Raw genomic sequence first — 15,775 nt, 5'->3', positions numbered from 1 at the left:
TGTTTATATTCCCTCACCCCCCACTTTACACTGTTATTCAATTAAATTACAATTTTAAGACAATGTCATACAAGAAAGTTGAATTTGATATTCTGATATATTTTTTAGTACTCCATGTACCAAGAACTTTTCTCAGCAGAAATATAAAAAGAAAAAAAATTGATCCTACAATCTTTCTAATTTCAGATCTATATCTTTCAGTAATTATGCATCACAAGAATTGAATTACAATGTCCATATGTTTTAATTAAAAAAACAAATAATACATTTTCGTCGCTGAAGCTTAATTCGTGGGAAGAATTTCTTAATAGCTTTTAATAATCGGTGACTTTGTTTGTACGGTAACGCCGGGAAAAAAGATCATATATGAAATTTGTCTATATACATTAACAGTGAATGGACTATATAAGATCATATATGTCTACAACGAAAAAATACTGTTGTTTACAAATTATGTGCAAATACAATCGAAGTAAATACTTTTGGTTACTTGTGCTTCTGACAGCATATCCCAGACAGCACAAATGTCTAAAATCGGGACATGAGACATCTTTTACACGTCTTGAAGTCGTGTTTAAGATGTTGTGATATAAGACGTCTTTAAGATGTTTTTAAGACGCCTTATATCCCGATTTTGGACATTGTGCTGTCTGGGATATGCCGTCAGAAGCACAAGTAACCAGAAGTATTTATGCAACCGCGCGGACGTTGAGTTCTAAAAAATACATTTTCAAATCGGTGGTGTTTAATCGTTGATAACGGTGAGAAACGAAACGATCGTTCTCGCCTCTCTCCCTCTCTTTTCCCAAGCGCGCGAGTTAAAATAACATCCGTATTTCATCCACAAGCGAATGACATATTGGCGATAAACGACAAATCGGCCAACGCTGAGGTGAAATCGATATTTAATTGAATGACGTAACATCATTTTTTTCGTATGGTCATGTATGATCATATATGTGACCGCATATATGGGCAAAATTCATATATGATTTTATATAATTATATATAATCATATATAACCACTTTTTTGCGGGACGTTAATCCGATTTAATAGCAAGACTAGCAGTAGTTAGTCAGTTCTTGCATTTAACTGGAATATATTATTAGATCTAAAAGAATATACCAATCGAATGTAAGAGTTTGCTAACCACGGTTGTTACTTATAACCGGATTAACGTTTCCGTGTACGTAGTCACTGACTACGTACAATTCAATAACAAAAAATTTCACACCGTGACTATCTCTCTTATACTTACGGTACTCGCGATATATATACAATTGTAGTATTCTATGTACAAACGGCGCTTTAAAATTAAAATTGCACGGCCGTAAAATATATTGTCACTATTTAACGAGTCGAGTCGAGCGTTACGATTTTATGAATAAGAAGGGGTCTCCAATCTAGCGTCGTCGCGGGGTTATCTTGCCACGACAGCAATAAAATTTTATTGAGCATAACGCTGCTTACCCCGTCCGAGTTCGAAGGTTACCGTGTGCATTATGCAACCGCGCGCATTCCGGCCGCGCGGACGTTGAGTTCTAAAAAATACCATTTTCAAATCGGTGATGTTTAATCGTCGATAACGGCGAGAAATGAAACGATCGTTCTCTCCTTACCTCTCTCCTTCTCTTTCTCTTTTCCCAAGCGCGCGAGTTAAAATAACATCCGCGTTTTATCCACAAGCGAATGACATATTGGCGATAAACGACAAATCGGCCAACGCCGAGGTGAATCATCCACGACGATGTCTCGAACAATACGAATGTAAACTCCTCATGCGCGTTTCTTTCTTTCCGCACATACAAGAGTACGCGATATGAAAGAAGCGAGCGACAAGTAAAATAAGAACAACAATATTGTTTTTTTTATTTGCTCTTCTCACACAGAGAAAGTTAATAAATATCTCGACGTTCTTGTTGATAAATCACTCAGTCCTCGAAGCCTTTATCCGTCGTTGATCTTTTCGATCAACCTCGAAGCGGACGAGGAAATATCCAGCGAGAAAATAACAAGAATGACATGTGTTGCCGCTATAAATAAGTTTATTTTTTTGTACTGCGTGTGTGAGATCCCATGGTGTCGAGGTAGCACATGCGAAAGCAACACAAATTTTTGCGACTAATGATACGAAGAAGATAAAAACAGATAGCACAGGGGCTATATTCTGTACGTGCTTATCGACTACTGTCGATTAGTTATATGTCGTTGCGCAGATATATGATCTGTTCTTTTTAGCTGTTTTGCTGAACTGGTGTGTTAGAGCGAGATCAAGTATATTTTGTTTCGCTTTAATTTATTAAACTAGTTCAGCAGTACAACTAAAAAGAACGGACCATTAATCATATAAAATAGCTGCGCAACGACACGAACCGACAGTTGTCGTAAACGTGTACAGTCAGTCACAAAACGGTTACAATATTTTTTTTTCTATAAGCTTCGGAACGGATCCCGCGTTCAATAAGAGAATTTGTTCTTCAGTAATTCTCAGGAGATACGTTTTCCTATTAAACATTAGATATATTGCGAAATTCATTGAAAAAAATGGCGCAACCTTTCTACAACTAATCGTACGGAATGTAGCTCCCAGGAATATTCTATGAATTGTTCATTACGAATATCTATATATTCATAGAATGTATTAAACACTGTTATATCATTGGTATATTCTTAATATATTGCAGCTGTATTCCAAAATTCACTGCTACCGCTGAAAATCTATAGTTCATGTTACGTATACTATAGATTTTCAGCACAGTGGCAGTGAATATTGGAATGTAGCTTATATATAATATAATATATTTTTAATATATTCGAATGACACTATTATAAATATTTTATGAATGTATATAAAATTTTTCATCGAATATTACAGATAGCAGATGATGTTCTTCTGGGACTAAAAAACCTCAAGTTGCGTTAATTTGTTGCCAGTACTGAAAATCTATAATATACGTAACATAAACTACAGATTTTCAGCACTAGCAGTGAATTACGGTACGCAGCCTCAGTTTTCAATTAAGTACATATGTATAGTGTATGTGCATATACAGGATTACCTACTCTTCAGTTAGATCAGGTCTGCGGCCAATATTTCAACGTTGGGAGACGATTTGTGCTGTTTGGGGTGGATTTTAAATATTTCGAGAGCCTGTATCAGACTACGGATTAGGATTGAGATTGGATTGAAATTTGATCAGTCAAAGCAAAATTTACTAAACTGAAGTTATTGAACTTTGCTCTGATTAGTCAATTTTCAATCAATCAATTTAATCATCGCTTTTTGTCCAATTTATCGTGATCAGACGCAGAGGACTTACCGAAAAATGTGTCTTCTGAAAACGTCGTTTTGGCTGCTCTTAAGTTTCTTTTTGATCCTATATAAGGCATTGAACTACGTAATAAACTGGAAAGAGTTCTGTCTTTGTTTTTGGCAGATGACCTCGTGCTGAGAGAGAGACAGTGGTATCCTTGTCTATTTATGTCCGTCTTCGACTTATCTGAAATTATCAAAGATTATATAGCATGTTAGTAAGACAAGAAGCGAGATACTACTTAGGTTGGTTTAGTTGGTATTACATTTGTCGGGAAAGATCCTGTTAGCGCACAATGCGATAGTACACGTCCACTCACATCGATCAGTGCCTGGAGTCTTCTCGCTGGACCATCAATTAGAAAATTTTATATTAAATTAACTAATCATCTATGTGGTCTATCGAAGTCCTCCCACATGCATCATACGACGAGTTTGTCGGATATGTCAATTGGCTGTTGGAATAAAACAGAATTTTAGAATTTGAAACAGATATAGAATTTCAAGAGTTCCTAAACTTTTCTTAAGACATACCAGAAATTCTTTTTCCGACAGCCATCAGCACATCCGATAAATTCGTTGTACAACGCAAGTAACATCAGCTTTTGTTTCTACTGTAACCAGAAACATCTTTGCAAGCACAGCCGACCAGAACGAGTAGAGGAACCAGGACCGGTACCAAAAACTCAAATGAGAGATTTTTTTTAAGCTTTAGATTTACAATTTTTAATGCAGAGCGTGAGACGCCATTTTTTTATGATATTATATTAAATATTATATTAGATTAAGACAATAAAGGATTATGAGATATTATATTAAACATTATATTAAATTAACATATTAAAGAACCATATGAGATATTATGTTAGACTATATATTAAACTAAGTGCAACATTATAGTAGATTAAGTTTAGCGCCTGTGAGCCCGCACAGAGGAAGACGGCACAAGGCCATGAAGATGAGGAAGATTTCATAATACCAAATTGAAGAAATCACAGGTCAGCATACCCACTGGCTCCAGTCGACCTAAAAGTAGGACACCTCAGCCACTGGCTCTAGTTTGCCAAAAGTAAGATTAGAACACCGCGGCCACTGGCTCCAGTCAGCCAAAAGTAAGGTTAGGACATCTAGGCGGCTGGCCCTAGTGGGTAGGAAAGTAAGCGAAGCAAGAGAGCGATAGGCGCCAGTCGAACCGCGAGAGAGAGATGCGCATGCGCGGGACCCACGTTCGTGGTTATTGGATAAAGCCAGCCGCGAGGAAGAATTATTGGCAGAGGCCGGCGACGACGGGGCGTGCGCCTGCGCAGGCTCCCAAAGGGAGATAGCGATTGGCCGAGGCGAAGGACCAACCCGGAGGCCTCGTAGAAACGAGACCAAGTTCGAAATCACAGGAAAGTAGGAACCGCCTTTTTCTCCCGGACTGTCGAGGTGAAAAGACACGTTGTCTACGAAGTCCGGATCAAGATTTTTTATACGCGAGGAGTGAGTTCCTGCCGACGGGGTAGTCTTGGACCATCACCGAGAAGGACGACCTGGTGTGCGACCCCAAATCAAGGTCCAGGAGACGTCGGGGAACGACCGTTCGCCATAGCGACGGTAAGTGGTGCTGATTGTGGCCATAAATATAAATTTTATTTCACATTTCCGATTGATTTTTACATATAGAATAACCTCCTTATATATAGAATGTCCGTATTCAGTCGAAAGTTAGTCACATTCTTGTTTACTTGACAAATCTTCAAATTTGATTTTCTCGAAAACGAAGACTCAAACGAAAAAATGTATTTCTTTTGACATATTTTTACATATAAAATCGCTTTTTATCCGCTATTTTATTTTATTCATTTTTCATATATTTTTCAAAATTATACGTTCACGTTCTTAGTAATTTGTTTATAATTGGCGGTACTGCGCATTAATAGAATTTAACCAATCAAATCCAGGCACAGTTTTGGAAATTCCTCGTCCCTCAAATGGGCTTCACCCCCCTTATCGATAAACTCTGTTTACGTTCCATCCATATATTTCTACATCCATGATTCTCCCTTACCGGACGCAGAATGCATTCAGAATGAATTTTATAGAAAAAAGTGTAGTACAGAAGAAAAAAAATATTTTCAGTACCGACAATATATTTTGGAACATACCTTACGTCTTTTGTCTAAAAATGCTCGTCGATGGTTGAATATCTATATCGTAAACAATCGGTAATATTAGAGTTCTCTGATTATCTTCAAGAGTCTCTGCTAGAAATAAATTATATAATTCTGTAGCCAGGAGCCACAGGTTATATTATCTCATCGGTAGTGTCAGCCAACCTTAACAGGTGCCGCCTCTCATCCTCTTCTCGCCCGTTCCTCTCGTCCCTCTGCTGTTCCGCCACTTTCAGAAGCGAGAAACCGTGCTGCCGTTATTCCGTCGTCGCGCGAAGAAATATCTGGTTGTAGAGCACGCTTCACCTGGTCGAGGATGGCCGCGATGCTGTCCAACTGTTCGCGGTTTGCTTCTCATATGATCACGCGGGGTAGCGTGTTGCGAGCCAAGGTATGTGCGTATTTTTTGCTCGCTTCGTACATTTCTTCGTGCTGTCGGCACGAGCAGTTGTGACATTTACTTTCAAAATACGAGAGATATCGTAAATTCTTGCTACCGAATCATGGTTACGTTCGATGAGAGAAATATATTTTCTCAATCGGAGAATATCCGCCCGTTTCCATTGCGAAGACGATTACATAATAGTCTTCCCTGACTGTGGCATATTCGTGGCTCGCGTGACACAGTGATCTGTCACTCCGACATCGCGAGGAACCTCCTTAAATCGCTGAGATTGCTGCTCCTCGGCAAGTGCTGAGCACCGGAGCATCACGAGTGAGATCAGATTAATCACGGCGCCGCGTGATCGACGGCGGCGAACCGTCCTCTCTCTCTCTCTCTCTCTCTTTCTCTCTTCCGTGGTGGTAACGAAACTTATTTTTAACCGGACCATGCCGTTACATCGCGCGCGCGTTTCATAAGATCAATCGTCCGTTTTCCTGACTGTGGATCTTTTGTTTTTTATCTAGCCACTATTTTCTTTGCATCCCATCCGTATCTTCAGAATAAATCTAATACATCCTTGGGTCTGCTCTTTTTTTCAGATCACGAGATCGTTGTATAGTCAAGGTAAGGTTATACAGAGGTGTTAAGACATGAGATAGAGCAAGGAATGCGAAACAACTATAGGAAGTAACATAACAACTGGGAAACTTTTGTCAGTATAAGGAAATATTAACCGTACAAATTATTTTTGTAGGAGGCCCTGTACTTATCCAAACCAAACATGTATTTAATACTAAAACCGTATTGTAAGTATTGCTTTACTCAGATGTATATCTATAAATTTAAAAAAATACTGCTAAATATATTATAGTAATTTAATTTAATAACATTTATTAATGCAATCATTAATTTAATAATTAGTTTAATAACATTTATTTAGTCTATTTAGTATAATAAAGATTAATTTAATAATTTAATAATATCCAATATTCCCTTCATTGAAAATCTTGGTCTTTTTATGCTCCATTAATACTTTTAATTTTTATTAAATAATAAGATGAAAAATATTAAAATGGTTTTTTTGCTATAGATGTAGAAAATATAAAGGAAACCAATATTGGATAAACCAGGCAAAATACATACATTCAACTTCAACATTATGTAAGTATAATTAACTTAATATTTGTGTTTATCAAATGTTCCAAAGAATACATATAATCAGTATTTTTATGTTACATCCGAGTAGGGGAAATCAAGGAAGTTGTAGTTCCTCCATTCGCCGAAAGTGTAAGCGAAGGCGACGTGAGATGGGAGAAGAAGGTTGGTGACCAGGTCAAGGAAGATGATGTTCTTTGCGAAATTGAAACAGATAAGGTATATTCATACATCTTTAATTCCGTAGAATTAAATATATTCGCAGTATTAAGGAGAACGTTTGCTATTTTCTGGTAATGTAGTTATTAATTGAACAGACAATCTCAAGTTTTTGCAAATGCTGAAAACGTTGAACATCAGAGAACATTGGATAGTAACTTTGAAAGAGAATCTATGCACGCACATACAGTGTATAGTGCATGCATATCTGCAAGCTTAATTATAGCATGAAAGTAACGCAAATTCATCTTATTGACAATTGCCTGTTGTCCGCAGACTTCAGTCCCTGTTCCATCGCCTGGTCCTGGCGTCATAAAAGAATTGTTCGTTCAAGATGGCGATACTGTGAAGCCAGGACAGAAGTTATGTACTATCGACATAGGAGCGACTGGCGGAGCCGCACCAGCGAAAGAGAAGCCGAAACCAGCCGCTCCACCCCCGCCTCCACCTTCACCGAAAGCAGCTCCTAGTGCGGCAGCTCCTCCGGCACCTGCGGCGCAACCACCTGTACCACCTCCCGCCGCTCAACCACCACCTCCACAAGCGCCCTCAGCTTCGATGCCGGTTGCAGCCATCAAACACGCGCAGGTAAAAATTGTGTGAGACGAATTTTCCGGAAAATATACATCGCTCAGAATAATTGGGAGGCGCATCGTTGGACGCTTTCTGCTATCTGTATTGAATGCGAGGATCGCATGATGCTGAACTATACAGATAACAACATTTACATAGATAAATTTATCGACCAACAAGTTCGGAATACAACCAAGAGAAATATCTGAAACTTCGGTTATTTGCTGAGACATTTTTCAAGATACTCGACCTTCTAATTGTTTCAAGCAGTATATCATGGTATCCACGATAATCATATGTTCAGTCGCTGTCGCAGTCAATAATAACATTTTCAGTCGCTGGAAGGAGCGAAAGTTCAACTACCTCCCGCCGATTATACGCGTGAGATTATTGGCACCAGAACAGAACAAAGAGTTAAGATGAACAGAATGCGTCTGCGTATCGCGGAACGTCTCAAGGATGCACAGAACACGAACGCTATGTTAACCACGTTTAATGAGATTGATATGAGGTAATGTTATGTAAGATTACAACAGCATTAACTTAAAACATATCATAAGCAAGAAATATGTATGTATTATACAGAATGAGGCAAAGAAACGATTCATTTTAGAAAGCCATTTATGGACTTGAGAAGTTATATTTTCAAAGCATGTTGTCTATCGCTCCACTGTTCCCCATAATGGACTAGATAGAATAGTAATGGCGGCAAAAATTAGCGCGTACTTATTCATTAACCTAATCTAGATTGCGCTCGGAAATACTGAGGACAGTCGCATTCAATTAACTAATCATGATAAAGAAATCTTAAGTCTTTTGGAATTAATTGATCAATTAAACTCTACTACTTCACTACCTTCAGTGTAGTGTTTCTGAATGCAGCTCTAATACTGCCCTAATAATGGTAGAATAAATAGATTTTTTAAATCACCAGTTTCTTTGCCCAACTCTGTATAATATACGCATAAACTATGTTCATTTTTACGTTTCGTTTTACTTAACATATGTCTCCATCGATTTGCAGTGCTATTATGGAGTTCCGAAAAACGCATCAAGACACATTCACGAAGAAGTACGGTATCAAGCTTGGATTCATGAGTCCGTTCATCATGGCCAGTGCTTACGCTTTAAAAGACCAACCTGTAGTAAATGCTGTCATAGATGGGACCGACGTCGTATACAGAGATTACGTGGATATTAGCGTAGCGGTCGCAACACCGAAAGGTCTCGTCGTGCCGGTACTTCGCAGTATAGAGAATAAGAACTTTGCCGACATCGAGATTGCTCTGGCCGCTCTTGGTGATAAAGCTAGGAAAGGGAAAATCACTGTTGAGGACATGGATGGTGGCACCTTCACGATAAGCAATGGCGGCGTTTTCGGCTCGATGATGGGTACTCCTATCATTAATCCGCCACAAAGCGCAATTCTCGGGATGCATGGTGTTTTCGATAGACCGATCGCCGTTAAAGGACAGGTAATTTAAAAAAATATTCATAATTCTTAAAAAAATTTTGCTTTGATTCAATATTATAGAACAAAAAGTTCGACGCACGCACGCACGCACGCACGCGCTCACACACACACACACACACACACACACACACACACACACACACACACACACACAATCTAAATCTTTATATCTTAAGGGTTTAATATTAAGTGTTTTAAAGAGAAAAAGAGATAACACAGTTATCAGTAACAGATATCATGATTTCCTATCATGCAAGTGCAGAAATGCATAACGAAGGGTCACGAAGATTTATTATCCAGCTTTTATGTCCATAATTTCTCTCTCTATTTGAAATTGATAATTATCTTTTCTACCAGGTTGTCATTCGACCAATGATGTACGTAGCTTTAACGTATGATCACCGGCTGGTCGACGGGCGTGAAGCTGTGATGTTCCTGAGAAAGATCAAAGCCGCCGTAGAAGATCCTAGGATTATGTTAGCTGGTCTTTAATAACTGGACAAACAACGTTTGCTACGTGTAATATGCGTTATTTAATAACTTTTACGACTATTGTGAATAAACAAGAGCGCGACACGAAAATCTGGAAACCGACAGGGGGTTTTCCCGCTCCGAAAAGTACTTATCATTGGAACTACTAAGGTCTTACTACCTTATCTCAATTCTCTTTATTTCCCGAGTGTACTCGTCGGAAAAATCGCCGCGTGTCACGCAAGCGACGGATAAACATGCGAGCTAGTTCTATTTGTTTTGTCATTTTCTGAATTATTATTCTGAAAATATTGTTAGTCATTTTTACTCGGTATATTAATCTGTTGTTAGATACGATTTTTATCATCGATTTTTTGATGAGTACAGCAGCGCGCGTAAGAATTGTATAACTGCGCTATATGCGCATAATTACACGTTATTCTAAGAGACGTCACAAATTCGTACTCTTATTTTCTCCGTTTTTATCTCGTTAATTTGTAGAAGCCTGGTGATGAAGAAATGAACTTGACGGCGGATCGAAAGCCAAGAAAATTTGGAACTATTTGATTAGATGTAGATCTTCACAAGCTAAAAATAAAATCTCACCAATCTACGTATTTAGCATTGTTGAATTGCAGTCGTATCGATAATAAGAGGAGAATATATCCTCCAAGCATGTTACATGTTATGCCGAGTATTTTAAATACTCGCTTAATATATTTTAATTTTGAGTCGATTATCTTTTGACAAGAGAAAATGTTGAAAAAATTTCTTTATCATTCTTTTATGTCTTATTTTATGGAATTTTCAATTTTTAGTATTGTACTTTTTTAACCAGATCTGAAAATAAGATTTTGTCGAAATAAAATCTATTGATATCTTATCGCTTGATTTTAGGGATTAAGCAACGAATAAATTTTTCATCTATTTGTTATTCTGAAAATTGATTTCCGTTTCTTACTTAATTATTTATAGTACAAAAGCTATTGATGCCTCGATATTACAAACAAAATTTTAAAAGAAGAATCTACTCAAAATTAGCTCCAACCATTAGCAGAATGAAGTCAGCTTGGTAAAAAATATGCTGCGTGTTCCTCGACAGAAACTTTGCACTTATAGGAAAACAAAATATTCTTACCGCATTACGATCTTGTAAATCAAAATCGTTTTTAAATAAAAAAAAATAATGCAACGTGGCGTAGAAGATATTTAACGTTGCGTTAGCGTACATATAAACGAAGTACACTGCCAGAGTGCGGACGAGTATTTTGAATCGCCAAGTCGAGCATTTGATACTTGAATCGCGCGCGAATTAACATGTTGTATTGATAGCAGCATACGTTATCGTGCACTGCTGTTATCACTCTATATGTTTACATTGTCATCTAGTGAATGTGCGCTTTGTGCGTTATGAGAGTATTATGTAAGTGCTCTTTTAGTCCTGTTGTAAAATACATTGTACATCATTATTTATCAATGACGAAACACATAAAGCATATGAATTAAATAATGGACTCTTTGTATTATTTTAATAATATTGTGACAGCAATAAAATCAATAATTGCTACAAAGTCATAAGTAATTAAAACAGTTTTTCTTGAAAAATATTTTTTCATACTTACACGTTAGTTATCTTCAGAGAGAATTATGATCTTAAAAATAGGAAAATAAGGAGTATAAAATAAGGAGTATTTTTTACATTTTTAAAAATAATAGTATAGTCTTTTGCTTACTTGTAATTAATTAAATATAAATTTATTTTACTCTTCTATTTTTTCATTTTTTAATAATAACATTTCAAGAAAAAGATTAACAATATTGGGACATTTTTAGCACTATTACACTTCAGAACTTCACTGTAGCTATGTTTATCTAACAAGTTCAAATTTACAGATAAATGTTTAACGAGATACATATTACACTGAAAATTATTATGTACTTATAATTATATATTATATATACTATTTATATTACAATTATTATTTGATCAAGTCGATAATATTAGTTCAACCAATCGAATTACTCGATCGCGACGAGATGGCGGTAGTTGACGTTTTCCCGTCGACAGTGCACAATCGTGTCCTAGCGAATGACTTCGCCGTTTCGAGCAATAGTGAAGCGTTGAAAGGAAAATGGTAAGGCTGTCAAAAAATTTGGAGTGACTATTTCTACCTATTAGGGATAATTTTAATTTTTAAAAACATGAAATAGTTGTTATTATTTAATAGAAAGCAATTTCGTATGGTTATTAAATTTCTGACATTTACACTACTCAGTTTTTTTAGGTTAACTTATCTCTTAAATGTTAACTTTGTGTAATAATATCAAATAGATAAAAAATGTAACCATAAACTTTTATCGGAAGTAAAATTGCATAAGTTAGTTGAATTTATTTATTGAATGGTTATTTACTGTTTAATTTTATGAAAAATCTATAATAAGATTCTTTTATTATATATTTCACTGCTGAATGTTATAAAATTATAATAGGGTCAGAATCAGTCCGGTACTGGAGGTACTGGAGGAGACAAGAAAGATGACAAAGACAAGAAGAAGAAATATGAACCACCAATTCCTACCAGAGTGGGCAAGAAGAAAAGACGTACCAAAGGACCTGATGCAGCCTTAAAGTTGCCTCAAGTAACACCTCATACACGATGTAGGTTGAAGCTTTTGAAGTTAGAGCGCATAAAAGATTATTTGTTGATGGAGGAAGAATTTATCAGAAATCAGGAACGTTTAAAACCACAAGAAGAAAAGAATGAGGAAGAGAGATCGAAAGTGGATGATCTTCGTGGAACGCCAATGTCAGTTGGAACATTGGAAGAAATAATTGATGATAATCATGCAATAGTGTCCACCTCAGTTGGATCTGAACATTATGTGTCCATCTTGTCATTTGTGGATAAAGATCAATTGGAACCTGGATGTTCTGTGCTATTAAATCATAAAGTACATGCTGTTGTTGGAGTTTTAGGGGATGATACAGATCCCATGGTTACAGTGATGAAACTTGAAAAGGCTCCTCAAGAAACCTACACTGATATTGGAGGTATATTGAATAAATTTATATATATATATTACATGTATGTGTGTGTGTGTGTGTGCAACTCATTGTGTCCCTTTTTATCCGGAAATATTTCAATATTTATAATTTTTAACTAAGAATTTTTAAAATAAAAGTTTGTAATAACTTAAGAAAAAAATGTAATTCAAGAGCAGAATTTAAGACTTAGTTTAGAAAAAAATGTAATGTGATTAAGATATAATGCTTGTCGAATTTTCATTTAAGAGAAATCTATTTTTAAAACAAGTTATATATAAATTAATAATTTAGAAATATTGTATAGTAATATTGTATAATAAATATTATATATTAAATATTTCCAGGTCTTGATACTCAAATTCAGGAGATTAAAGAATCTGTAGAATTACCATTAACTCATCCAGAATATTACGAAGAAATGGGTATCAAGCCTCCAAAAGGTGTAATACTTTATGGTCCACCTGGAACAGGAAAAACACTGTTGGCCAAGGCTGTTGCCAATCAGACCTCTGCTACATTCTTGAGAGTTGTTGGTTCTGAACTCATACAGAAATATTTAGGTGATGGTCCAAAACTTGTAAGAGAACTCTTTAGAGTTGCAGAAGAACATGCCCCTTCCATTGTATTTATAGATGAAATAGATGCTGTAGGAACAAAAAGATATGACAGTAACAGTGGTGGAGAGAGAGAAATTCAAAGAACTATGCTGGAATTGCTTAATCAGCTTGATGGTACATACATACATACACTTAGTCTCTAAATATTTATATATAGCACAAACATTCTTACGATATTTTTTTAAACAACATTGATTAATTTTGAGAAATTATCGCCAGGTTTTGATAGCAGAGGCGATGTGAAAGTAGTTATGGCTACTAACAGAATAGAAACTTTGGATCCTGCTTTAATCAGACCTGGTCGTATCGATAGAAAAATAGAATTCCCATTACCAGATGAGAAAACTAAAAGAAGAATCTTCAATATTCATACGAGTCGAATGACTTTGGCACCTGATGTGAATCTTGCAGAATTGATCATGGCAAAGGATGACCTTTCTGGTGCAGATATCAAGGTATAAGAACTTTTATTTCTCAAAATATAAATATCCCGTGTCTCGTATAAATTTCGTACTTCCTACATACATTTATATACATAAAATGTTCCGCATGTATACATATTCTTATTTAAAATAAGTCGTTATAAGAAATAATCTGAATCTTATTTAAAATAAGTCGTTATAAGAAATAATCTGAATCTGAAATAAAAATCTTTTCTTCAGGCGATATGTACTGAAGCTGGTTTAATGGCTCTACGTGAACGACGTATGAAAGTTACCAGTGACGATTTCAAGAAGTCTAAGGAAAGTGTTCTTTATCGAAAGAAGGAAGGTTCTCCTGAAGGATTATATTTATAAATCATTTGTGTTACTACTGGTCTTTGTATGATTAAACCAGAATTATTTACGCCTCTGAATAAAAACTTCTATAGGAAAGCCGTGTTATTAATGCAATACATTTATAAAAATATTTTGTAAGCAGGAGAAAGATCCTGTTTAGTAAATAGATTATTCTAAATGGTAAAACATATCTATCTTCGTTAGAAGTTTAAACCAATCTTAATATTTGGTTCTTTTAAAACTGATTGAAAGTGTTCGTGTAGTTTATTTATTATTTCTGTAGAATGCTTTCTTTGATTGTTTAGCACTTCAGAAAATGAAATACTCTCATAGTTGCAAGTTATATTTTGTGACTCCATGCTGCATATCCAGCATATGCCTTGTTTAGTTTTATCGAGAGTAATAGCCACATCCACAGGATGTTTTATACCAGACAATAAAACAAGACTTAGACTTTTATATTTTCCCAACATAAAAGCTGTCTTAAAACCATCTTCATATCCTATATCAAAGCCTTTTTGCAGTACAGAGTCTGCTCCATCTTGTATACCTTCTCTATATCCAGTCTAAAAGTGTAATGATATATATACATCAGATACGGAATTGTATTTTATGATATTCCACGCCGATAATATCACAAGTAACTGTTGATCAAAAATTTCAAAGTACCTTGGTAGCAGTATCTATGACACGTTTCCAACATTTCGAAGCAATATCCAAAGAATCATCATCCTCTGCTGAGTACGAATCATTTTCCATCATAATTGTAAAATTCTCTTTTAACTGTAGTATGTTGTAATGTGTTATATGTTCAAAACATATCATCGATAAGAGATAAACAAGAAAATGGAGACCATGGATGTAGGAATATAAGGATAGAGTGTAAATTCTGAGGGATGAAGCTATAGTGAGAGGGGGACGAGGTAAAAACTATGCCTGGTTTTGATTGGTTTTTACTTTGCGCAAGCGCACTTCTTCGCGTTTATAGGTTTGTTCGTTTTACGTACACTTTTCGCACGTAGAACGAGATGGATGCATATTCGGACGCTAGAAAAAAGAAGAGCGAGGAGATTGAGTGCAAAAAATGTAAACAAGGCGAACAAGTTTTATGTTAACGTCCATTGCGTCCGTTAACGTCCTCTAACACGAGCACGTAATAGAGGGTGTTATTTTTAATAAATTTAGAAGCAAAATCCATCAATTTTTCCCATTACTTAAGTCGTTTCATAAATACTTTATACTAAATATTTATTCTCCATAATTGCTTTCAAAAATTTTTATTATTAAATATATACATACAAGCTGCAGCTCATGCATGTAGATTTTATTTTATATTTTCAATTGATTTTTACGTATAAAATAAAATAACCTCCTTATATGTAGAATGTCCATATTCGGTCAAAAGTTGGTCGCATTCTTGTTTTTTTTTGGCAAATCTGCAAATTCAATTTTCTCGAAAACGAAAGCTCAAACGAAAAAATATATTTCTTTCAACATATTTTTGCATATAGAAACGCCTCTTATCCGCTATTTTATTAATTTTTCATATATTTTTCAGAATTATACGTTTACGTTCTTAATACTCCATT

The 15,775-nt window shown here is 35.7% G+C and overlaps 3 protein-coding genes and 1 long non-coding RNA gene across 8 annotated transcripts; 2 read left to right on the top strand and 2 right to left on the bottom strand.

Annotated features, from left to right (window-relative positions):
- Positions 1-703: 703 nt before the first annotated feature.
- Positions 704-4,491, bottom strand: LOC106740814. 4 transcript variants are annotated; one of them, XR_001374131.1, is made up of 5 exons: positions 4,294-4,491; positions 3,849-3,999; positions 3,581-3,769; positions 3,322-3,501; positions 704-3,152 (listed from the first exon to the last, which is right to left on the bottom strand). It is a non-coding gene; the product is annotated as an uncharacterized LOC106740814 (long non-coding RNA). The 4 variants fall into 4 exon arrangements; XR_001374132.1 differs by having other exon boundaries at positions 704-3,119; XR_001374129.1 differs by lacking the exon at positions 704-3,152 and having other exon boundaries at positions 4,323-4,491.
- A 1,195-nt stretch (positions 4,492-5,686) lies between these two features.
- LOC106740823 (dihydrolipoyllysine-residue succinyltransferase component of 2-oxoglutarate dehydrogenase complex, mitochondrial-like) lies at positions 5,687-11,254 on the top strand. Of its 2 annotated transcripts, XM_014612251.1 has the most exons (10): positions 5,687-5,858; positions 6,452-6,476; positions 6,607-6,658; positions 6,943-7,013; positions 7,099-7,226; positions 7,503-7,814; positions 8,135-8,310; positions 8,824-9,274; positions 9,631-9,792; positions 10,246-11,254. In XM_014612251.1, the coding sequence occupies exons 1-9, from the start codon at positions 5,784-5,786 to the stop codon at positions 9,763-9,765; spliced, it is 1,425 nt and encodes a 474-aa protein (XP_014467737.1). In that variant the 5' UTR covers positions 5,687-5,783; the 3' UTR covers positions 9,766-9,792; positions 10,246-11,254. The 2 variants fall into 2 exon arrangements, with proteins under 2 accessions (XP_014467737.1, XP_014467736.1); XM_014612250.1 differs by having other exon boundaries at positions 5,688-5,858; positions 9,631-11,254.
- A 517-nt stretch (positions 11,255-11,771) lies between these two features.
- Positions 11,772-14,282, top strand: LOC106740794 (26S protease regulatory subunit 4). The gene is made up of 5 exons (XM_014612177.1): positions 11,772-11,879; positions 12,235-12,796; positions 13,135-13,521; positions 13,627-13,862; positions 14,070-14,282. Exons 1-5 carry the CDS (start codon positions 11,877-11,879, stop codon positions 14,202-14,204), a joined length of 1,323 nt encoding a protein of 440 aa, XP_014467663.1. The 5' UTR covers positions 11,772-11,876; the 3' UTR covers positions 14,205-14,282.
- Positions 14,283-14,371: 89 nt separating this feature from the next.
- Positions 14,372-15,093, bottom strand: LOC106740795. Its single transcript, XM_014612178.1, has 2 exons — positions 14,856-15,093; positions 14,372-14,752 (listed from the first exon to the last, which is right to left on the bottom strand). Exons 1-2 carry the CDS (start codon positions 15,009-15,011, stop codon positions 14,387-14,389), a joined length of 522 nt encoding a protein of 173 aa, XP_014467664.1. The 5' UTR covers positions 15,012-15,093; the 3' UTR covers positions 14,372-14,386.
- Positions 15,094-15,775: the final 682 nt, after the last annotated feature.

This window comes from Dinoponera quadriceps, unplaced genomic scaffold (genome assembly GCF_001313825.1).
Source record: "Dinoponera quadriceps isolate SergipeBrazil2010 unplaced genomic scaffold, ASM131382v1 scaffold591, whole genome shotgun sequence".
Classification (NCBI taxonomy): domain Eukaryota; kingdom Metazoa; phylum Arthropoda; class Insecta; order Hymenoptera; family Formicidae; genus Dinoponera; species Dinoponera quadriceps.
The sequence above is the reverse complement of the archived record's forward strand: the minus strand, read 5'-3'. Positions and strand labels throughout refer to the sequence as shown.